Source organism: Anthonomus grandis, chromosome 2 (assembly GCF_022605725.1).
Source record: "Anthonomus grandis grandis chromosome 2, icAntGran1.3, whole genome shotgun sequence".
Lineage (NCBI taxonomy): Eukaryota > Metazoa > Arthropoda > Insecta > Coleoptera > Curculionidae > Anthonomus > Anthonomus grandis.
Window position 1 is genome coordinate 10,649,268 of NC_065547.1, and position 25,735 is coordinate 10,675,002.

Sequence of the window (25,735 nt, forward strand, 5' to 3'; positions counted from 1 at the left end):
TTCATCTCTGTACCAATTTCCTTTCATGTAAGCTGATTTTTCTTACAAATTAAAAGAGAATGAACTTAATTAAAGCCCAAAGTTTTATAGAATCAAATAAGCCTTCAAGAGTAAAGACTCATTACCTGGACAGAATGTCTGGAGAGTCTCCTTACAGGTAAAAAATCATATTCCGGGAATTTTTGATAAAAGTAACTAGAATTACATTTTTTGGGTTTTATCAGGTAGTTACGGTCTTGAATTGCCTTGAAGATGACAAAACTAGTTTTCTTCCAGAAAGTTAATGAATTTTTTTTCAAGGTCTTCAATACATTAATACTGTTCTGGAAGAATGCGAAAAGTTGAAATCTAGTTATTTCACTTCAACTTACAAAAAACATTTTTGTTTTCAGGTAATTAATATTATTTTTAATTTTCCTCTAGTCAAAGTAATAGTCTTTAATTAAAGAAATATTGCCGATATTCAATATCATTCAAGTAACGTACAAATTAAAGAACCGTATAACCCATTAAGTTTATCTTTTAACGTTAATGTTCACCAAAATGAAACACAATTTTTTTAAGGTCTTTTTTTCATCTTCTCCTTATTCTTCTTCTATTTCTCCTACTTTTTTTTCTTCTTCTTTGAAATATTTTTTATGCACCTTAATATCTTTAGGCGTAGAAAAAGCAGCTTCAGCAAGTGTTTGTCCTCTTCTTCATTTTATTGTGCTTCAAGCCTTCTTTATTCAATTTCTTTCTTCATCTTCATCTCCGCTATTATTACTTTGCCATATCTTTATATTCTTCTACTTTAGTCAGATTGTTCTGACATTTTACATAGTTTGAAAATAGCGCCCATGCTTTATCTAGAGCTATTAGCTCTATTAGAACAATCTAGAGTCATACAATAAAAAAGACGCATGAAGTGTCTTAATAAATTCAAAGTTCTTACTAACCTAAAACCGAAGAATAAAAAAGAAATAGTTTCGAATGCCTGGAATAAAATTCGAAATGACTCAAAATATCTTGAGCATATAAGAAAAGAATGACATTTATGGCCACATAAATGTCATGGCATACAAGAGATGACTTACAAATCCAAAAGAACTGACATAAAATAACTTTATATGTCTGGGATATGGTTAGAAATTTTTCCAAACATCTGGAGCATAGAAGAAATGTCTGTCAACTCAACAGCAAACATAGCATGACTTAGCAGCTCGAAGGACCTGTCTTTAAATGCAAGGCAGAAACTTAGAATAACTTCAGAATAACTTCAAAATCATTTTCTATCTAATACGTGATGAACTCAACTAAGAACCAAAGTTTACTAAAGTTTCACCCAAATAAATACGTCCGCAAGAGTAAAGACTTGAACAGGATAGATAGTAGGGGAGCGTGGGAGAATAGAAGCCAGCGGGTAATGGGAGCCACTTTGTTATTTACGCCATGGTGTGCGTAATGTAATCTTGGAATGCAGCTAACATTTAACCTTGATTTTTTCAAACTACTTTGAACGGTTACATCAGTACATCTAAATCAGTTCACTTTCGGCAGTCTTCCGACACGTTTGTCGGTATTCGCAAATTATACTCTAAAGACACGCAATACAAAATTTGAAGGTAAGTTTTGAATTATTATGAGTTATTATGCTTTCTCCTTTGGTTGTATTACTTAGAGATACATTTAGATTCAAGAAACGTGTTTGTTTTGCTGTTAGCATTAACTGTTTTTAAATTAGAAAACTAAAATCAAGATGGCGTTAGTTGGGGTAATTGGAGCCACGATATGGCTCCAATTACCCCCATGGCTCTAATTACCCCAATTTTTTTGAAATTAAAAATTTATTGTAGGAAATGCCTCGAAATTGGAAAAGGAAAACTGAGAAGGCGGCTTGGACCCTGGAAGACCTACAAAAAGCGGCACAATTGGTCGGCGAAGGATTAGCTATCAGAAAAGCAGCCGTGCGTTGTGGAATTCCATACCAAACATTGCAGAGACAATTGAAAAAAGGACAACTACAAAGTTCAGGAAAACTTGGTAGACACCCCATCTTTACCCTTCAGCAAGAAATGGAAATGGCACAACATTTAGTTACCCTTGCAAATATGTTTTATGGGCTAACTAGATGGCAATTTTGTCGCTTACAGATGTGCTGAAAATTTAAGAATTAATCACCCCTTTAATAAACAGAAGCAGTTAGCTGGAAGAGACTGGCTAGATGGATTATTAAGACGGAATTCCACGATCAGCATTCGTAAACCTGAGGCCACGAGTTTAAACCGCATCAAGAGTTTTAACAAGGACGAGGTAACGCGCTTTTTCGACAATCTTCACACGGTTTTGTCTAAACAGAAATTCAAGAAGTCCAATATTTTTAATATGGATGAAATGGGAATAACGACGTTTCAAGAACCTGGAACTATATTGGTTAGAAAAGGTCAAAAAAGGGTAGGTTCGGCAACTAGTTAGGAGCGTGGCAAAAACATTACTGTAATTTGTTGCATGAGCGCTGCCGGATCGTTTGTGCCCCTATTTTTTATATTACCCAGAAGACGATTTTCTCCACTACTTGCTAAGGATGGGCCTCCAGATGCGGAATATCAGGTTACTTTTAACGGCTAGACTAATGAGGAAATGTTTGAATTATGGCTTAGGCATTTTGTAAAATTTGTTAAGCCCAATCGTGATGAACCAGTATTACTTATTCTAGATAATCATTCTAGTCATGCAACGCTTGAAAGTTATAATTACTGCAAAGAAAAATCATTACGATACTGTCCCTTCCACCACATTCATCACATCGTATGCAGCCGTTAGATGTAACATTTTATGGTCCACTAAAGAAGTCCTACTATAAAGAATATGACAATTACATGACGTCAAATAACCTCACACAAATCACTCCATGTGATGTTGCAAGTCTTTTTAATAAAGCTTATTCCAAAGTTGCTTCTTTGGAAAAGGGAATATTTTTTCTATACCAGCCAGATATCTTTACTGATGCTGATTTTGTCTATAATTGTGTGCCACCAGCTTGCGTGGATACTAATGAGAAGACAACGGGATCACTGGTAAGTAGCTCTAAAATAACAGAAGCAAACAGCAAAAACAATGCCCAAAATCAGACACGGTCTCCTGTAATTCATAAAACACCAACAAAAGATGAAAGTAGTCGATCATGCGATCCCGTACCAGGTTGTTCGACATGGCAAGATGAATCTGATCAGTCCATTAATACGTCGTCCATTTCTGATCTCCTTTCTATAATATTCCCATTGCCAAGTCAAGAAGACGATAATAAAAGCAAGAACTTAAGACAAACACGAAAACAGCATTCCGAAATTTTTACCCAGACACCTATGAAGATATTTTTTGAAGAAAAAAAGCAAAAGAAACAAGAACGTGATGAAAAAAAAAGAACATGTAAAGGCATGAAAACAGAGAACATAAACAAAACTAAAAAGAACAGCAAAATAGAAAGTGCTAAACGACAAGTAGGAGCAGACGAATTGTGGTCATCAGAAGATGAAGAACCTTTGAAGAAAACAGTTATTAGCAAATATGTGTCCAATATGTGTCCAACGGAGTCAAAACCAGTTAATAAATATATTAAATATGTAAAAGGAAAAGTTGTTTACAAAAAAGGCACGAACAAAAAACAAGTTGCTGAAGAATCGTCATCTTCAGAAGACGAAGAGATAAGTGAAAAAGATATTTGTGACGACGACGAGTGCGATGATCTTAGCGACAGCGCCGCTCATGTTAAATGCATTATTTGTGACGACGTTGGAAAAAATAATGAACTGTGGTACCGTTGTACGAATTGTGGCAGTTGGGCATACTCTGAATGTTCAGGCGTAGAAGATGCAGAGGGCTATATTTGTGATTTTTGTTTACGACGGTAGTTATATTTTAGCATGTAGGTATTTTTGCTTAAGAATTTATGTTACGTTTGTTACATTTTCAAATAAAGTCCATTTTTTATGAGAACTAGCTTAATACTTATTAAAAAGATCTTAAAAACTACAATAATAAATTTGGCTCCCATTACCCAATCGTTGTGGAAAATGAGAGCCAAACGCACTTTTTTAAAAAGTTTTTTTATAAAAAGAAATAAATTCATTTTTTCCACAACTGTTATTAAAATGTAACGTTAAAAAATTCTTTTAAATGCTGGTATGTTTGAAAGAACTTGAAAGTTTTTTTTTATATTTCTATTGACAATAATGCATTAAGTGGCTCCAATTCCCCCCCGCTCCCCTACACTGGATCAAAATTACGAATAATGCTGCAAGCTGGATTGGTCTTCTTGGAGGTAAAAAATCAAAATCCAGGAATTTTTTATGGTATTAACTAGAATCACATTTTGGGTTTTTTTCAGATAGTTACGGTCTTCAACTGCCTTGAAGATGACAAAACTTGCTTTTTCCAGGGAGTTAATGATTTTTTTTTCAATACATTAAGGTTTTTCTTTTAGGTAGTTGAGACCTAATTATTTCATTTCAATTTATGGCAAAACTGTTGGTTTTTTAGGTAGTTAAAATTATTTTTTATTTTCCTTTACTCAAGGTATGAAAGAAAGAGAAACTTCGGAAATAAATTTAGTTTGATCAATGTAGCTAAGGAATACATTTGTTTTTATTCCAGGCAGTTGACGTCAAGCTTTTAGTGACTTCATCTGCTCAAAAGTGGAAAAAAACATGAAAGTTGATTATTGAAATCTAAATTATGACTTGATCATCATTTTAGTTAGTCAAAAGTAGCTGAAAATTAGTACCATATCGAAAAAAATATTTATGGCAGTTGATTATTACTTTAGTAATCCTGGAGAGCACCACTACGTACCTTCCAGACTTAAACTCAGGTTTCCAAATTTCATTTTTTCCCATATGGATAACACTAATATTATTGTAGTCTCTAGGGTTCCATTGCAGCTTCTCATCGATCCACCTCTATAAGGATATAATGCACAATAAATCTTGCTATCAATAGCAGTTTTAGCTTACCATTAGAGCGGTCCCACGCAGTTCAACCAAGGACTTATAGTCATCCTAAAAAGCAGCTTTAGTCCGCAAAAAAACTTTTTTTTTAATAGCTTACCAGGTCCAAATGTTGCAGATCCAGAGCCATGTAGACGTCGGTCGAGTTTTTGGTAGGACTTACCATTGGATCATATAATTTTAGTAAGTCACGCCTAAGTTTCTGTAATGGACTGATCCTTTTGGCAATTTCCTGTCAAAAAAAAACTCTTTAGATTTGTCTTTTGACGATTTCACTCGTACTTCTTCATCCTCACTGCGGTCACAGTTAAAATACCACTTGGCTTCGATGCCATTCCAGGTACTAAAACTGATGTATTTCACCGGTAAAAGTTGGTCATCGTACCAGTCTATAAATGACTTATTTTCGCCCTCTCTCCCGACCTCAAGCTGTCCCCCGGTACCATCTAAAAACGAATATTTTATTACCAATATGATTAATTAATAATAGACTCACTTCGGACAATATGGAGCCAAAAGAACTGCGGATCCAGAGCCGATAAAAGGTTCTTGATTCGAACCGAGTGTCTCACATCGGATTTTTGCATACGCCTGATATCTGAAAAAGTGTTTCCTCCCGCTCCGATAACGATTTCATATGCAGGGTCACTCTTATTGATATTTTCTAAAATAGAGAAAAGGATTCAATGATTCTGTGATTCATCGATGCTCGGGAAAACTTTCCTTACCTGATTCTGCCAGTAGAATGTGGGCGTCACTTTGGGCAAGAACAGCAAAATGGAAGTCCAAGAATAGTCCGGATTTTTTGGTGTAGATCGGGTAGAAGTCTTTATAGGTGCTGCCAGTACGTGAGTAGGACACATTGCATTTGGATAAATCTGAAAAATGGATCCGTTTATTAACATTCTGATTTTACCATTATTCTAATTAGACAAAAATAGATGAAAATTACTACCATGTACCATTTTGGATATTTAACCAGTGTCAATTCAGTCAGCGTTGTTTCAGCTTTTATTACACATTTTTCCAAAGCAAGAAAGTAAAATGGTGAAAACGAGTCCTAATATTATTAATATATATAATGAAAAACAATGTTCCCAAATGGGACCTTACCAAAAACAACATCATACGTCCTGGATAAAATCCAGTTCAGAGATCTATTAGAATCTTCGATGTATTGCAGATGCCGCACTAAATAGTCCGTGCGCCTATGTCGTATTTATTGTCGCATGATATACATTTTTAAATGGCAACATTTTATATAGTTTATCTATGAAATCATTTTAACTATACGTAAAACCCCATGTTTTACACTATTTTTTTATTTTTCTTTCGAAAATGTCAATTTTTAGAAAAAAAATAATATCAGAAAATTGACCGCGGACTAAAATCCAACTTTTGTTAAAAATGTTTTGCATCTTACAAAACATTTTAAACACTTCCAGCACTCACAGACTTCTCATCTCTTTTTTGCCAGTCTATTAAACAAAGATAAAACTAAACTACTTTTTTTACTAAAGCAGCACAGGTTATTGGAGATGAAAATAATAAAATAGGAGTGGATACAGACAGGATCAATGACAGCCGACTAAACAGTCCAATAATTCAATTAGAATAGCTGACAGGACCAAGTATATTAATAAGAGAAATCAGACAAGTGAAGCTTATCAGACAAGTGAAGCTTACATCCACAAAACACCGGGTCCTGTTAATATGTTTTCTGACAGGTTCCAATTTATTAATGAACAAAACATAAATATAATTTCCAAACTCTTTTCAAACTCCAATAGTTTGGTACAAAATTGTCAGGACCAAAGAAAGGATGTTTTCATCATGTGTTTCAATAATTATGAGAAGGCCTTTGACAATGTAAAACATCATCTTCTAATATCGTACTTTAAAGACCTGGGTCTAGATGGAAAAAACATTTGATTAATTACCAATGTAATGGAACCAGAAAGCAGATATTCAATTAAGCAACTTCTCAGCAAGCAAGAATTGAGGTAAATGAGTAGAATATTGAGCAAGTGAAGCAATTTAAGTAGCTAGGATATATGCTAAACCAAAATTTGGACCCAGAACAAGAAATTATATGTAGAATAGATCAATCAAGAGCAACCTTCCTTAAACTCAAAAAAATCCTCACGAATAAAAATCTAAACTTATATGAAACTGAGATATAAAATTCTCATATGTTACCTTTTGTCAGTTTTTTTGAGGTTGTAGCCTGGAGATTAAAAGTAAGTTCCATAAATATATTGAAAGCATTCGAGATATGGTATCTGAGTTTTGAGAATAAGGTCGACCACATAAGAAATGAAAAAGTTCTTCAAATTGTAAATATGCTAGTGAAGTGTTAAAAAATGCAGATATTGATTCTATTCAAACTGTATATGCTACAAGAAGAAGAAAGCACAAGAAAAACCTAAAGCACATACCCAGTATTTATAGCCACAGTTAGTGAAACCCATATAACTGAAGACTTGGATGAAGCTGAATGAAGGGATATTCAGCTCTTGTATCCTATTCAAATAGCTGGCATACTAGCAGATTTACCATTTATATCCAAAGTGGTGTTGGTTTTACTACTCTTTTGCATTTCTGAAGACTTTTGTTACTGCAGTTAAAATACAGGTGCAGAAAAGTTTTATTGCAGAGAGTATATTATACTGATCACCAAACAGTGTGTTATATTTAGTATTATTGTGAAGCGGGCTTAAGATCTTCCAAGGTTGCTTTAGTGTTCCAATGTACTAAGAAGTCAATGTTGACAAATGTACGGCGCATGTCTTGTAACATTTCTATAACTGAAAAAATGAATATGAGCACGTTTTATTTCTTTTACCTAATCCATCGTAATTATACTAAAATGTTCTTAAAGTAAAAAGTATTTAAATAAAAGCAATATAAAAACATACATATAAGTATATACATATACATATAAATAAACAAATACATTCAAGTAACAAGTGAAAACATAATGAGTACTAGAACAATATTTATGGGTGATCTAAATGTCGATTATTTAAACAGTAACACAGATCCAAACAAAATGGTATTCAAAATGTAGGTTTTAAACAAATTGTAATGAAGGTGACTTAAGTGAATAAATGATAGATCTGCAACTTTTATAGATCACATAACAAATAACTTTACTCTCATTGAAACTCCCAGAATATATCCTATAATAAGCGATCATAAAATCATTAGGACGAAAGTTGGTTTCATAGAAAAATAGAGTACACTTGAAGATATTTACATTAGAAACCTAAATGAATTAATACAACTGCTCAAAAACTAATAAGACTGGAATTACACTTAGGCAAACTTTGACGTTTTATATTCGGATTTTATTGCCACAAGTTAATGGTATAGTTCATGTTTACTATAAATCCTTATATAGCTCAAAATATCCTTGAATAACAACAACATGGTCGATCAAAAATGTTTACTTACTAAAAATAATAACGATATTCATTGAACGGATTACAAAAACAAAAAAATAGAGCCATACGAATTCAACAAAAGAAAAAAAAACATTTTAGTTTAACAAACATATTGATAAAAATGAGGAAAATGGGAAAAAAAAATTCAAAAGAGGTAAAAAACAATATAATGAATTTTCAAATTTAAACTGAATAATTTCGCGGACAGTCGTGAGGAAGTACGTTAAAGCATAGAAAAACGATACTGGTCACCGAGTTTTATTGCAACTCCCTCTAGCTTCAAAACTATAATTAAGTTTTTCAAAATTAAATAAATTTGTATGCGCCTTAAAAACTAAAATTTCTAGTGACAAAATAGTAAACATAAAACATGTAAAGGATTTGTTTTTCGTGATAGGTTATCCTTTTTTAAACATAAGTGATTTAAAAAAGGATAACCTATTTAAAATTTTAATATCACCATTATTCTAAGTAGACAAAAATAGCTGAAAATGCCACGTTGATAAAAATATTTTCATTTTTAAAAGCTTTTCTATTTATAAAAGCTTTTTTATTATGAATTAATGTTACCTATACTCTTACGAGTAAGTCAATATTCTATGGGACTTACAATTTGAGCATATCTTTAATTATATTGTAAAACAATTGGAAAATGACGTTAGGTATTTAGGAAAAAACATTTCATTTCCTGAGATTGACTGTAATAATACTGCTTTTGTAGAATTAACAACTGAATTGGAAGTAAATGAAATCATACTAACACTAATGAAAAATTCTGCAGCGGGACATGATGGCATTTCGGTATACGACATTGTTAATCTGAAAGAGAGTATTTCTGGGGCTCTGGTAAGGTTAACAAATAATATTTTTACTACTGGAACCTTTCCAGAGAACTTAAAATAACTAGAATTTCTTCAATCTTTAAGTCAGGTACCGTAAAATGGGGTGAATAGAAACAGTTTTGGACCTTTCCTAATCTGTTAAATTGGTCAAATTTGCTATTCTACCCACCCGAGGGCGAATAGGAACACCTGAGAAAAATTGATAAAAAAATATAAATACACAAAAAAAACTGGCAAAAACACCAATTTTACAAAAAAAAAATATTTCTATAGAAATGTGACAAGTTTAAACATATTATTTAAATTAAACAACTTCGATGCAAAATGAATTTTAAAATGTCTCTTCTTGACGTAGATGCTGACGTAGATCTCGTCATGAACTGGGAAAACCTCTCCAACAACCTGGCTAAAATGAAAGGTGGAAACATCCGGAACTTCTGGAAATCCATAAATATATCCCGACGAGTGTTTGGTGGGGCGACTTCTTAAGAAAGTGCTTAAGAAAGAAGCTTCAATGTCATTTTCTGTAATATTAATGACTTGTCCGATAAAATATTTATTTCTTTGTCTATTTCGATATTTTGTTGGAAAACACACCAGAAGCCAAGTTCCTTTATTAAATCAAGCGAAATAGGAGAAACACATCGGAACAATTTACCCTCGAAGCAGACTGATGCTGATGAATTATTTGTATCCAACTTATTCTCGGACTTATCGGTGAAACTTGGTAGTGAAGTGTCCATTTCTGAGTCTGCATCTGAAGAATGATCTTGATCTTTTTCCATTTCAAAGTCTTCACTTAAAGAATGATCTTGAGCTTTTTCCATTATTGGCATGAAATTACTAAGGGGCAAATTCATTTCCGGGTCTGAATCTTCATCTAACGTTTTCATACGTCTTTCCAAGTCATTATCCTCTTGATCATCTTTATCCAACGTGCTTTCAAAATCTGCACTTGTAACGCTTTTGCCAGCAGGAACTTGAATTTTACGACGTCGACTCTTCACATTTTGACCATCGCCATATTTCATTGTTCTTAGAAGGTTTACCAAAGAGTTATTAACTCCTTCTTCAATGTTCTGATTCTCATCATTTGTCTCGTCAAGATTTTGCTACGGAAGGCGTCCCAAGACTTGATCCCTATCTAGTGGAAAAAATTCCACACTTTCTAAACTTAGATTGTATGTTTTTTCCAGCATTAGGCTCAATAGCCTTTGACAAGTCATATAGCAAGAAAAGGAATCTGTCCTTTGGAACCGTGCAATGCTTTGAACCCGCCCTCATTTTTCATTTTTCGAGGATCTGTCGCCAAGCTGTCTAAAAGGGCGAAAAAATGGTAGATGCAGAGGCTGGGTCAGATGAGTAGAGTTAGCCGGGAGGAAGATAAGTGAAATATTATTTTCTTCGCAAAGAGATACCGTACTTGCAGAAAAATGTGAACTCAGATTGTCGCCAATTAAGTACTTTTTTCCCGGTAGATCTTTTACTGCAGGTATGACTACGACCAGTTCTCTCTACCCAATCTGAAAAGGAAATCGCATCAAACCAACCTGATGGACTTCTATTAAATCTGACGTCCTTTGGTTCTCCAACTGTCTAAGATGTATACAAATTTTTAGCTTTCTAAACCACGTATGGTGGGAACAATTTTCCATCAGCTGAAGCAGCGTACATAATAGAAACGGATGACTTCGACGTATTACAAATATGTTCTGGATAGCGACAGCCCCTTTTCGAGATTACTTTCTTTCTACCCGGATCGTCAGTTAAATTTGTTTCGTCGTAATTTGTTACGTTTGATGGCGGTACATTTTTCAACTCCGTGGCTAAATTGTCAAAATAAGCATTGATAGTATCGGGAGAAACAGCAGCTCTTGAGCGCTTGATGTTTTGGCAGATTCTAGATCTTAATTCATTTTTGTGACGTTTTAAAAAAGAATAGACAAAGTCTCTGCCAGGGATATTATCTTTAAATCTCGTTATTGTTTTACCTCTACTGTCTAGGTAATTTTTTATCATCATCCTGACGTCCAAATGGTCAAGTGGATACCCCCAATCGCAACAAGCTATTAGTTGATAGACTAAAATATCTTCTTCTTGTTTGGTTAGGGCTGTCCTCCATGACGCTTTAGATTTCGGTTTTTGTATTGCCGATAAAGCACAGAATAATGAATGTTGTATGTTTCGTGAGCCACTCTATAACTCATCCCGTTGTCAATTGAAGCAAGGGCTATTTTTAGAGTTTTTTCATCAATTTTCTTATATATTTTACCTCGAGGGTCTGGTTTATAAACGCGAGGCATTTTTCTGCAAAAGAAAAAACAATTATGGGGTGGATAGAAACAGCGGGTGAATAGAAAACACGTGTTTCTATTAACCCCAAAATTACTTAAAAGTGGCGTTATGTATTATATTACATCATAGCAAAAAAAATAAGCAAGACAAGCAATTTCTGAAATAGGCAATGTAAACCAGACACCTTACATCAGCTACTTTAACCAAAAACTCAATGTCTTACCTGTTTTTAGCTAACCACTGTGAATAAAGTTTTACTAGTGATAAAAAAAGCACATGTGTTCACTCCGACGGGTGGTTGGTATTGCAATCAGGGCTGCCAACATAAAACATCTTTGGCCTGTTAAAGTAGTTATGGCGACATCTGTTGACCGTTTGAGAACAAATTTGAAGCGTTGGGAGGTTTAATTCCGATGTTGATTTTTTTTAAAAGAAGTTTCCCGTTTTTGTTGCTATTCACCCAGTAGTTTCTATTCACCCCATTTTACGGTAATAATAGTCTTCGATGAATAACTACAGACCAATTTCGGTAATAAGTGTTTTTTCTAAAATTATTTAAAAAATAATTAAACAAAAAAATAACGTCTTTTATTAATAAATATTTACCACTTGGTGATTACCAATCATCATGGGTACCAAACATGGGTTTGTTGAGAACAGTAATACTCTTAGCGCAACAATTAATTCTGTAGCTTCCATATTGCAAGCATTGGATAGGAAAAAATTAGTTGTGGCCGTATTTGTCGACTTGTAAAGAGCATTTGATGTTGTGAGTACCGATATACTTTTAAATAATGTCGAAAAAATGGGATTCAGAGGAGTACTTTTTAATTTACTTAAAACATATCTCGAAAATAGAAAAAAATATGTAAAATTAAATGATATACGTAGTTCAGTGTTAGTTAATTCTTATTGCGTCCCACAAGGTTCCGTACTCGGACCATTGTTTTATTCCTTGTATGTATTAAACTTGAAGCTTGCTAATCTCACTGCGCGTTATTTCACTTTTGCCGACGATACTGTGTTAGTTTATACAGGTAGTAGCAAGGTTGTTCTAGAGAATAACATCAATGGCGATCTCAAAATATATAAGGAATAGTTGCATTTTAATAAATTAAAAATTAATTCTAATAAAACAAAATACATGTTATTTAAACAAAAAAATGCACAACTTGATGACTTCAATATTGGTATATATGATTTTCACATTCAAAAAGGTGAAAAAATTCGGTATCTGGGCTTTAATAAATAATTGATGAAGCATTAACTTGGCGGGAAAATATCTGCAGTGTTGTTGAAAGAGTAATGCGAATGATTGCAGTTATCTACAGATGTCGTGATTATTTAACTACAAAAACTAAAAATTGATGTCTCACCTTAGGTATTTACTCCTTGTTTGGGAAGTGTGTGCTCAAACTAATTTTACTACTGTTGAAACTCTTGAAAATAAATTTATTAAAGTTCTTTTTAATTACGATAGGCTTACTCATACAGATACACTTTATCAAGAATTACATCTTAATAAGTTAAATAAAATACTAAAAATGCAATGTAAACTAGTATATAAAATTATCTACAAAAAGCAAAAATCTAATATAAACATTACTTTTACTAATATGATACATAATTATCCAACAAGAAATGTAAATAACATTTATCAGAACTATACAAGAACTAACATAGGCTTAGGAAATCCTCGTGCAAAAGCTTTTAAGGTATTTCATGAATTGCCAGAAAATATAATTATTCCAAAAAAATTAAAATATTCTTTGATACTTAGTTTGTTTTTTTAGACATAGGCTTACTGTATAGAAGTAAAATAGTTACTCTCGTGACCAATACTTGCATGCATTGATTAGGGAGTTTTAATTGTAATATACACATGTAAACATTATTGGAGATAATAAAGATGTTTTCAAAAAATTCCTGCATAAATCCTCTTTGGTTAGTTCTATATAAAGTAAATGAGATATTAATCGTGATCCCCAAGACGTAAACATGTTGGCTAAAACAATAAATAATTATATAAGTTAATTACATAATTATTCGAAAAAACCACATTTGATAACCTTTTAAACCTGGAAATGCTCTGGAGTTCGGCCTTAATACTCAGTGAAAACTTTTTTTTTTAAATTCAATTACCTAGAATAGAAAATCTGATAGTAGAACATTTTTACCCTGAAAATATAGGTAGAGGAGACAAAAATAGCTGCATAAAAGTAGCATGTCCATGGGAATATTTGAATTTTTAACAAAGGGATATGATTTTGTTATAGTAACTATAACTATCGAAGTTTTGGTTTCTTCATTATTATAATGAAACAAATTACCATCGGCCTCTCTTAAATTTGAATGGTGTTAATATAAACACAGACGATGGATATTTTTTTTGGCTTTCTTGTCTTAAATAGTAAGTTCCTTTAGAACCGTTTTCAATAAAAGATAAAACAATCTGCGTGTTTTATTTCGTACCCATCCTATTATATTTTAATAGGTTATGGGCTCAGATTAACGTGAATATGTACGTGTAAATAATCGGTATAAAATAGTGCAATAACATTCGTGAATTAATTACTCGCATTTTTTGTTAAATTTTTTTTTAGTGCGGCAAATTAAAATGGAAAATAAAAATTCCAAACGAAATATTGCACAATTTAATGGTGAACGATATAGTGTCTGGAAGTTTCGTGTAAAATCTTTGTTGGCAGAGTTAGAAGTACTTCATGTGATTGATAACGTTACTCCAGAAAATCCTAACCAAGAATGGAAGAAGAAAAACTTAATTGCCAAAAGTACCATTATAGACTACTTGGGAGATTCATTTTTAAGTTTTGCTAAAGAACCTGACACGGCAAAACAAATTTTTGGGAATTTGGATGCCATATATAAAAGAAAAAGCCTAGCAACACAACTGGCTTTACGTAAACGACTACTGTCTTTTAAATTAGTGGGAGATATGACATTGTTGAAGCACCTCACTCGATTTGATAAAATCATTGATGAGCTTATTGCTGCAGGAGCTAAGCTGGATGAAATGGATAAAGTTTCACATCTATTACTTACATTGCCCTCATCATATGATGGTGTAATAACGGCCTTAGAAACTTTAAGTGAAGATAATATAACCTTGGCATTTGTAAAAACTCGTCTCCTGGATCATGAAGTCAAACTAATGCAAGAAACATATTCTACAAGTTTTAAAGTTTTAAACATGCCACCACCATTACGAAATTTTCACAGTAAGCACAAACCAACATTTATGCAAAAGCCCGAAAAGCATTTCAGGATCAAAAAGGCAATAAAGAAAAATCAGCTTTAAAATCCTCAAATATGAAATGTAATCATTGTGGTCGGAATAATCACATCAAAAAGGATTGTTTTATTATAAAAAAATAATAGGCAGTGGCAAAAATCAACACGACCGTAACCGCCGTCAAAAGGGGGACAGTCTCAGTTGTTACAAATCTAGGGGTTGAAGGCCAGTTAGCAAATGTGCTTTTTATACCTAATGTGCCATATAATCTTTTGTCTGTGCGTCGCATGCAAGAAAAATGTTTTTCGGTAATCTTTTATCCACCTGGTTTGGAAATTAAAAAGGGGGATGATGTTATAATAACAGGTAAGCCTTTAAATGACCTAATAGGTATACATTTTAAAATACCTAATTTAAAATATATTAATTTGATTAATACCTCTCACTATCAACTTTGGCATAAACGGCTCGGTCACATTTCAAGTGATAAATTTCAAAAATTGAAATTACATGATGTCAAGTTTTGTATTATTTTAATCATGTAATTTATCATACTGCCTAAAAGCAGTAGAGTAACCTCTACTGCTTTTCGACAGTATATGATTATATTTTCTCTCCGTCACACCTAGCCACCTCGTGCGTTGTGCGGGAGAGACGACTCGCGACAGACGGTGATCAGGACTTGACATTAATGAGACAGAACGTTTACGTATCGTTCAGAAGAGATGTCTCGTTGATCCTTTGTAACAAGTAGCAATAACTTTCTTCACTTTATTTTTATAGATTAAAGTTGTAAAATTGAACTTTAGTTTGAGCTGATTTTATAAGACATAAAACGACCGTGTATTTTATACATCCCGACTTTGTGGAATAAATAAATTCAGTTGAATAAAACCAGGGTGCTTGTAGTATGTTCCCGGTATGTTATTGAACTTTTCCCGTGCTGCAGTGAAGCCGTCACCCACCCTGAGAGTATAAACATAAATACGTCTCAAGTTTTCCTCAACCCCAACATAATTTCTAGTCCTTCGTGCTCGGATACCGTCCAAAGTAGTGCAGATTTCGCCCTGAAATCTCTGAAACCCAAGCAACCTGTGTGTGCAGAACGGCATCGCGTCCGACGACATTGTGAAGAGAATTTGTTTATATGCTTAAGCCCGGTAATATTGTAGCCTCTAGCAATATTTGATACCCGTTTGATGGTAATTTGGATAATTACCATCAAAATACTTACAAATCCCTCGACAAGTAACAATTAAGAATGCTGTATTTATTAAGCTTCCCGGATTCAGTGATTCTTCTATAAATGCCTTTGGCGCGTGCACATACGTAAGATCAATAGACTCCTGGAAACATTGCTGCTAACCTTCTATGTGCTAAGGGCCGTGTAGCCCCCTTAAAGGCTGTTACTCTACCTCACCTTGAACTTTGCGGCGCCTTAGTCCTTTCTCGATTAATGAGAAAAATTTTAACTGCTTTAAATTTAAATATAAGCAAAACAAACTACTACACAGACTCAACCATTGTCCTTTGTTGGCTTTCTTTAGAGCCACGCCAATTAAAAACCTGCGTATGTAATCGAGTTTCTGAAATTCAAAACCTCACTAATGTCAACAGTTGGCATCACATCACGAATCCAGCTGACATTATTTCCAGAGGAATAAGACCCGTAGACTTGAAAACTTGTCATTTATGGTGGCATGGTCCATCGTTTCTATCACAACCTTTGGAATTTTGGCCCAATGAAACTTATATCTCTAACTATCAACGCAAGAATTTTGATCCTGACGTATTAGAACTAAATCTCAAATCGATAATTCTTATTTCAGCAATTATTGCCCGAAACCCAATCTTTGAAAAATTCTCAAATTACAATAAACTAATTAATATAATTGCTTATTGCTTTAGATTTTTTCAGAATTTAAAAACTCCTAAATCACAGTGTGAACTTGGAATTTTAACTCCCTCTGAACGCAACAAAGCATTAACTATCTTAGTTAAATTAGTCCAAAACGAATCTTTCTCTACTGATATAAAACACTTACAATCTAAACATGGTTTACATAATCAAAGCAATTTAAAATTCCTTAACCCTTTTATTGATTTCAATGGAATCCTACGAGTTGAAGGACGACTTGAAAATTCAAATTTAAACTTTCAAGCTAAACATCCTATCCTTTTGAACCATCCCTTTACCCGCTTGGTGATAACCTATGAACATTTAAGAAATTTTCATTCTGGCATCCATTCAACCTTGTCTTTTGTAACGCAAACATTTTGGTCAATTCATGGCAAGTCAGCAGTCAGAGCAGTTATTCTTAAATGTCTATCTTGCTATAAAATTAAACCTCATTCCCTATCTACCCTCATGCGAGACCTTCCAGCACCAAGAGTACATCCTTCCAGACCTTTCCTCCATACTGGTATAGACTTTGCAGGATTTTTCCTTATCAAAAACTCAAAATTGAGAAATCGACAATTAGTCAAAGCCTACCTGTGTGTCTTTGTATGCTTAGCCGCCAAGGCAGTTCATCTAGAACTGGTGAGTGATCTCACTTCTCAAGGTTTTTTATCTATCCTCAAACGTTTTGTGTCAAGACGTGGTTTATGTTAACATCGTTATTGCGATAACGGAACCAATTTCGTTGGAGCTGACGCCGAGCTACGCGATTTATACAAGTTATATAAAACACCCGCACTTCAAAATTACTTTAAATCTCATATGATACAATTTTATTTTAACCCCGCGCGTTCACCACATTTTGGAGGATTATGGGAAGGAGTTGTCAAATCTTTCAAACATCATTTACGTCGTGTAATCTCTGATAAGAATCCTCTTACATATGAGGAATTTTATACTTTTATTGTTCAAGTTGAAGCGATATTGAATTCTCGTCCCCTAATTCCTATCAGCAATGATCCTAAAGACCTAGAAACCCTAACCCCTGGACATTTCCTTATTGGACATCCACTAGATATGGTCCCGGATCCAGACCTTCAGCAAGTTCCAGCCAACAGACTAAGCAGATACCAAATGTTGCAGTCCATGGTCCAACAGTTTTGGAATACATGGTCTAAGCAGTATCTTCACACACTTCATGAACGCTCCAAGTGGCGGTTTAAGGGAGACAATCAGAATCTTCTGGGATCCCTGGTGCTGCTTAAGGGTGAAAATAGCCCACCAGCCAAATGGACTACCGCCAGAGTTGTGGACACTCATCCAGGCAATGACGGTCATATTCGAGTGATTAGTGTGCGCACTTCCAATGGTACTATGTTAAAGCGAAGTATCGTGAAAGTGTGTATTCTGCCCATTGACGATAAACCTGGAACTCCCACGAGTAGGGAGCCTTTACTTCTAGATTAAATCTAAGACTTTATACATTTCTATGGACTTTAAGTTTTATTTAAATCATAATTTCTATTCTTATATTCAAGTTAACTCATCTTCATGCTAACTGAAACTCTGATGTGTTTTCAAATATTTATTAATTTTAATTTAATCCATTAATGTAATTTCAATATTTAATTTTATTGAATGGTACTTGCCTCCCGCAGTACTTTCAAGGGCGGCGGTATGTCAACTTTTGTATTATTTTAATCATGTAATCTATGTTACTCTACTGCTTTTAGACAGTATATGATAATATTTTCTCTCCGTCACACCTAGCCACCTCGTGCGTTGTGCGAGAGAGACGACTCGCGACAGACGGTGGTCAGGCCGGACTTGACATTAATGAGACAGAACGTTTACGTATCGTTCAGAAGAAGTATCTCGTTGATCCTTTGTAACAAGTAGCAATAACTTTCTTCACTTTGTTTTTATAGATTAAAGTTGTAAAATTGAACTTTAGTTTTCCTCAACCCCAACACATGATATGTTTAGAGGATATTAATCAAATAAATAATATAAAACCAACTAGTGATTTATGCGAGGCATGGTAAGCAAACAAGAATTCCTTTTTTCAAAAGCAAAAGTAAAAGAACATATTCAGGATCAGAACGATTTAAGACTATTATTTATTGTTCATTCTGATATTTGTGGACCCATTACTTCACCTACAATTAACGATAAAAACTATTTTGCTACTTTTATATTCTCATTACACCGTCACTTTTAATAAACATATAACATCACTAATTTATTAACATACAAATCAGATGTGCTAATCGTTTTTAAAGATTATGTTGCAAAAAGCGAGGCGCATTTTAATTTAAAAATTACAAATTTGTATTGTGATAACGGTAGAGAATATTTATCTAATGAGTTTAAAGAATTTTGTGTTCAAAAGGGTATCACTTTCCATTTAACTATTCCTTATACCTCCCAACAAAATGGAGTAGCCGAATCGCACAATTACAGAAAAAGCTCGAACAATGTTAATTGGTGCAGATTTAGATAAAATGTTTTGGGGCGAAGCAGTTCTAACTGTTACTTATCTTATAAATTTGTTACCTACATCGGCAATAAATGAATTTGAAACTACATATAAATTGTGGCATAATAAAAAGCCCAAACTACAATATTTAAGGGTATTTGGTTCTACAGCCTATGTTCACAATAAAGTCAGAAAACATAAATTTGATGATAAATCATTTAAAGGGATATTAGTAGGCTATGAACCAAATGGGTATGAAATATGGAATGTTGAAATGGAAAAGTTTATAACTGCTCGTAATATCATCTTTGACGAAATAAATTTAAAAAAAAACTAGACCAGTAAAAGTCTTGCAACCAACTAATATAACTGACTCAAACTCAAATAAATTAGCAAAATTTGAACACGATAATTTTTTTCCAGAAACTAGGGAAATAAACCTCAGAAGAAGTGAGAGAATTAAAAACTTTCCTACAACCTCCTATAATGAAGATTTAGAATACGATATTAATACAATTTTAATATCATATAAAATCCCTAATAATACAATTCCTAAAAATTATACCGAAATTAAAAATAGGGATGATCGAAATCAGTGGGAGGATGCAATAAAGGAAGAAATTAACTCTCTACTGGAAAATAAAACTTGGGTTTTAGTAAATAAACCAAAAAATAGGAATATTGTTGATTGTAAATGGGTGTTTATAATTAAAGTAAATAAAAATGGGCAACCAATAAAGTATAAAGCCAGATTGGTAGCAAGAGGTTTTAGTCAACAATATTTATTTGACTATAACGAAACTTTTGCACCAGTCGCTCGCATAAATACTTTTAGAATTTTATTAGCTTTTGCCAATCAGTTTAATTTATTAGTTCATTATATGGACATTAAAACCCGGAGGAAAATTCCGGAAGGTTTAGAAGCCGGAAATAATTTAGTTTGTAAATTGCAAAATTCACTATATGGCCTAAAACAATCTTCAAGATGTTGGTTTGAAATGTTTGATAACATAATTTTAAAAATTCTAAAGTTGATCCATGTTTATATTATCTAGATAAGGGTTCTATACATAATATTATATACGTTGTCTTGTACGTCGACGATATTTTAATTTGTACAAACGATACAAATGTAATAAATAATTTTAAGTCATCTTTAAATGCTAAATTCAAAATGACAGATTTAAAAGAAGTTTTATTATTTTTAGGTATAACAATTAAAAGATATCAAATTAAAATAATATTGGATCAAACTATTTATTTAAATTCTTTATTAACAAAATTTAATATGGCTGAATGTAAAGCTGTAGATACCCCACTTTCAACTAAATTAGATTTTGAAGCATTAAACAGTGATGAACATTGCAATGCACCTTCAGAAATTTAATAGGTTGCCTAATGTATGCAATGTTATGTACGCGTTCTGATTTATGCTTACCTATAAACTTGTTAAGTAGGTATCAAAATAAAAATAACCCAGAATTGTGGAAACATTTAAAAAGGATATTAAGATACATAAAAGGTTCTCTTGATTTAAAACTTATGTATGAAAGTTAATTATGGTAATGTTATGAAAGTTAGTTATGGTAATTACGTCAATATGTTATATGGTTTTATTGATTCCGATTGGGGAGGCAATGATCATGAAAGAAAAAGTAAAGTGGCTATTTATTTACGGCTTTTAGTAATTGTACAGTATCATGGAACTCAAAGAAACAAAATTCAGTTGTCACATCCTCCACGGAAGCTGAATATATAGCTCTTTATGAAGGAGTCAAAGAAGCCATATGGCTAAAATCTTAGTCTAAAAAGTATAGGCTTAATAATTTCAAGCCCAATTACTATAAGTAATAAAAGATCAAAACACATGACATAAAATATCATTTTTCAAGAAAACAGATTATTCAGAATAATATAATCCTTAAATATATTTCCACAAGTAAACAACTGGCAAATGCATTCACAAAGCCATTGTCTACTACTAAGTTTGTAGATATTAGATTCAAACTGGGATTAAAATAAGTTTTTTTTTAAATTTTTTTTTGTATTTGTTTTGTCTTCTTAATTTTATTATAGTGCTCTCGGTATAATCTGTCATTACATTTTTTGAGTGTTAAATATATCAAATAAGTCGAAGCAAAAATTGTAATTCGACACCGTAGAGACCGCACTTTAATTATCTAATTTATTACCATTGGCCTCTCTTTAATTTGAATGGTGTTAATATAAACATATATTATATTTTTCTTGGCTTTCTTGTCTTAAATAGTTAGTTCCTTTAGAACCGTCTTCAATAGAAGATAAAACAATATGCGTGTTTTATTTCGTACCCATCTTATTATATTTTAATAGACGACTTAAACATATTTACCTGTGACATTCGATTTGTAAAACATACAATCACCAAAATCAGAAAAGATTACGAAGAAAATTAGCAAACCGAACATTTCTCTTCAGTCAATGTACTGGAAGTTAATCTGAACTAAACTGCCACTGAGGTTGTCCCTGATGGCGCTTATAACTCCGATAAAATAACAGCGATATTCCTATCAACAATAAATTGTTTTGTTCTGGACTTCCTTTGCAGATATCGCCCATGCATTTTATCACTGAGAGTATTAAAAATATATAAAAAAATACATATATATAAATTTGGCTTTTTCCTTGTTAAGCCCCCCTGGTATACTTATAAAAATCAAAAGCATCATGTATATGTTAAGGTATTTTAGGAAAATTTTGTTTGGTATGTATAACCTGTTTTTAACATTATAATAACATATTATTTTAATAAATAAAATGAGACCCATTTGGTGCATTAAATCTCTTATAAGGTGTATTATAGGTAAGTAATGTATTTTTGTTTTTCAATATTGCGTCACGCTATATACTAATTATGTCTCATGCTACAAAAATAAAACTTTTTTGGTCTTTTGAAGTGTTAATTAGGTTGTTTATAAGCAATAAGAATTTATTATATAATTGCACATACGTGCTTAATAATATTCAGAACAGGCAAAAGTGTGGTTTTTCAACTAATTCTTAATTCATAATTGGCCTGCGACCGGTGGGTAATTTAGTTAACGGGGGGGGCTTAAAAAGTGGTTCTCTGTATAGTTCTTACTATGAACTTATGACATTTTACTTATCGGTTTGCCCTGGTATACACATAAAAAATACTTGTTTAGAATATTAAATATCAACATAGAACGTAAACACACAAGATAAAATCTGTGTATATAGGCTTAAAAAAATAACTGGTGGCATTTATTGCCTTTAAGATTAATAGTTCTGCTGGCGAAGATCAACATGATTTGCTATTTAAAGAGTGTATTTCTCGTGGCATGTCTAATCCAAGGTAAGGCTAAAATATGCAATTTTTTAACTTAGTTTTTTAAACGGAATTACTAGTCGTCGAACTGGCCGTTGAGGACCGACTAAAGGACGATTTTTTCCATATCTATAAAAATGCCGCCATCGAAACGAGGGATATTCAGAACAACCCCGTTACGGAGGATAAGGTGACTTTTTACCTATATACTAGCGAAAATCCCGAAGAATTTACCGCAATTGACAAAGGTAGGCGAGAAATTGTGTATTTTAACCCTACAATGCATGATTTTTTAAATTTATTTCAAAAAAATATTTTTGGTTAGGTATTAGTGCTGTGAATGGGTAAAAAATATTTTAAAAAATCTTTTGTTTTTTTATTATATATTTTTTTAGTTTTGTTTAAATGTATCACATATGCTACAACACGCACTTATGATACAAAAAAAAGGAAAAATGGTCTTAACAGTTTATTGATGGAAGTTACCAAAACAATTTTTATTTTTATTCAAACATAGGTGAACTTTGCATTTTTCACAAAAAATAAAAGAAAATCCTTTGCAGCCGGGTATTTTACATCGTTGCCTGGTATTACTCCAGTTCGGAATGTGACCAAAGTTGTCAGTTCTTACATCTTTTGGAGGAATTGCGGTTGAAGATGATTTTTTCTTTTTCTGTTCTAAATTTCGGTCAAGTGTTTTGAATCATTCTGCCCAACGTTGCACAGACAATTGGCGATTTCAGCACGAAATTTTTCCATTGACATTGTGGCTGTGGTTCCTATTTGCCTCTCTACCCTCCGATAGAGAAGCCATGCGTTGATGATGGTAATGTCAACTAAATGATAAAAAATTCTGCAGTACCATTTTCTGGTTCTCATTGAGATTTTGTAACGCCCTAAAATACTATCTAAAAGATCCACTCCGCCCATATGTTTGTTATATTCTAACACTAAGTTTGGACATGGTACTTCCACTCGTTTTTTCTCTTTTTTATCAAACCTTTTCACTTCTTGAACTGGAGAAGAACCCATGTATGTAGAAAGTAATGTGACTTAGTGAAAGTAGTGTGCTTTATTATCCAGCCATAAAACTGAGGCAAAAGGAGTATTTTGAAAAGAAGTTACATATTCTTCGAAAGAACCTCGCGTTTTTTTTTTGAAAACAGTATCACTAGAAAATTTGCAGTTGGGCAAACGATTCCTTCTCACTGTTCCTAGCGAAAGAATGCCATTTGAGAATAAATATGACATCAGAGGAATTCCTGTATAATAATTATCAAAATAGACAATGTAATTGCAGTTTTTGGGAATTGACCGGCACAAGCGTATAACAACGTTTGCTGAAGCCCCAAGGTCAGGCTCATTTGGAAAACGGTATTTCTCAGAATTTTCTTGGCCCGAGTATATTTCAAATTGGTACGCATATCCCGTAACACCAGATAAAACATATAATTTATAGCCCCACTTGTGAAGCTTTAGTGGCATGTACTGTTTCATGTAGTGTCTACCTTTGTTGCACACATTTGCTCATCTACAGATAGACACTTTTCAAATGGAACATTTTTTGGAACGTTTTGTTCAAAGAGTCGATAACTGGCCTCAATTTATGCAGACGATCATGATCCGCATGATCTTTAGGAAGCATTTTCGTGTTATCATTGAAGTGTAGCATTTCACGAATTTTTTCAAATCGATTGATACTCATGGTGTTTTTTATTTTTTCGAATCCATATTCCTCAGACCAGTATCTTCTGATATTTGACATATTTATTACCGACATATAAATGCAGATACAAATGTACTTCTTTTTTTCTCCAGTCGTTATATTTGCCGGTTTCGAAATATTTTTTTGATTGCTGTAGAGGTTCGATTCTTCAGTGATTTTCTCAAATAGCTCATCGGTAAAAAAGTATCTGAAAAAAAAATCAACAAATTGCTGTCAATCAACTGCAAAAGGAATAATTGACTTATTAGGTTTTACCTGAAGAACTGATAGGGTGTTGATAACTCCATTATATTTGTTGGAAGATTTTCATCACCTCTAAATGTTGTACCTTGAACGCATTCAAATAGATTTGAATGCGTCTTTATCCAGTGTAAATATATTTTCTTCTGTACCGTTCGCGTCTTCATTCTCAGGTATTATTTCGTCGACAATATCTGCCTCATTATTATTTTCAACGTTCGAATTGGTTAGTTCTACACCATCTAGTTCATGCTCAAAAATAATTGGAGTATTTTCAATGTCCAAATTGGCGTAATCCACAGGATCTTGAAACTTTTGAGCAGCCAATTCTAAGCAATTATCAACGTTTTCACTTAAATTATCTTCGTCCAATTCTTCCAGATCATCGTCACTTTCAAGAAAACGTTCTGCCAACTTTTCCAACTCCTGGATTGTCAAAGGTTTTCGAAAATCCCTTTTTTTGTCCATCGCCCTGAGATTAAAAAAAAAATCATAAAATGCATGTTGTAGCATATTTGCTACATTTTATTAGAATACCCGGTAATTTATTTTTATGAATTCTGGATACGCACTGATATAACAAATAATTTGAATACTTACCTAATTTACCAAATTTATCGAGTTTGTCTGCCAAAACCGCTTCAAATGTTCAAAAAAACACAAATTTACTACGTCAGACACACACACCAACCGCCAAAACAACACAGCTGACATTAGAATTAAAATTCTGTACTTGCTGCGCCATCTATTGCCAGCAAAGCGAAACCCGATTTAAAGTGTGTATATAGTATGCTACACTATGCATTTAGGTGTATCATAAAACATTTAATGAAAATAGAATTCTTCAATATTTTATATGTAGCAGATACGCTACATGATGCATTGTAGGGTTAACTTATATATTTAAAAAAAAATATAGTTTTATGGTAGTTTTTGGGATATAACCGTTTTTGTGAATGTGAATAGGATGAAAATACGAATATTTCGAGTTCTATTAGTTTATGTGGGTAAATAAACATTATAATATTAACACCTTAAATAATATGCCCGTATCAAATTAAATGTTTGGATATATTTTAATCTACATAACCAAATGATCACCTTATGACTAACTTTCCTTCAGCCTCGAATAAACATCCTGAGACCCAAAAATTTAAATCTACTTATTAAGCATAACATATTCCACACTTCGCCTATTGATGAAGTGGAGAAATACTGGCCAACATAAAGATTGCTTACAG

The 25,735-nt window shown here is 32.9% G+C and overlaps 2 protein-coding genes across 2 annotated transcripts in view; one reads left to right on the forward strand and one right to left on the reverse strand.

Moving 5' to 3' along the window:
* The window catches only part of LOC126750462 (neuronal acetylcholine receptor subunit beta-3-like), a 35,287-nt gene extending 13,553 nt beyond the window's left edge, over positions 1-21,734 (reverse strand). Inside the window, exons 1-7 of the mRNA XM_050460087.1 lie at positions 21,572-21,734; positions 5,714-5,863; positions 5,482-5,649; positions 5,268-5,431; positions 5,086-5,217; positions 4,992-5,036; positions 4,831-4,937 (exon numbers count right to left, since the gene is read on the reverse strand). Coding sequence (XP_050316044.1) covers positions 4,831-4,937; positions 4,992-5,036; positions 5,086-5,217; positions 5,268-5,431; positions 5,482-5,649; positions 5,714-5,863; positions 21,572-21,647 — 842 coding nt within the window. The 5' untranslated portion in view covers positions 21,648-21,734. The remainder of the gene's footprint in view (positions 1-4,830; positions 4,938-4,991; positions 5,037-5,085; positions 5,218-5,267; positions 5,432-5,481; positions 5,650-5,713; positions 5,864-21,571) is intronic.
* A 656-nt stretch (positions 21,735-22,390) lies between these two features.
* LOC126750076 (phospholipase A1-like) overlaps positions 22,391-25,735 on the forward strand; it is a 34,664-nt gene continuing 31,319 nt past the window's right edge. The window contains exons 1-2 of the mRNA XM_050459576.1: positions 22,391-22,555; positions 22,609-22,776. Coding sequence (XP_050315533.1) covers positions 22,507-22,555; positions 22,609-22,776 — 217 coding nt within the window. The 5' untranslated portion in view covers positions 22,391-22,506. The remainder of the gene's footprint in view (positions 22,556-22,608; positions 22,777-25,735) is intronic.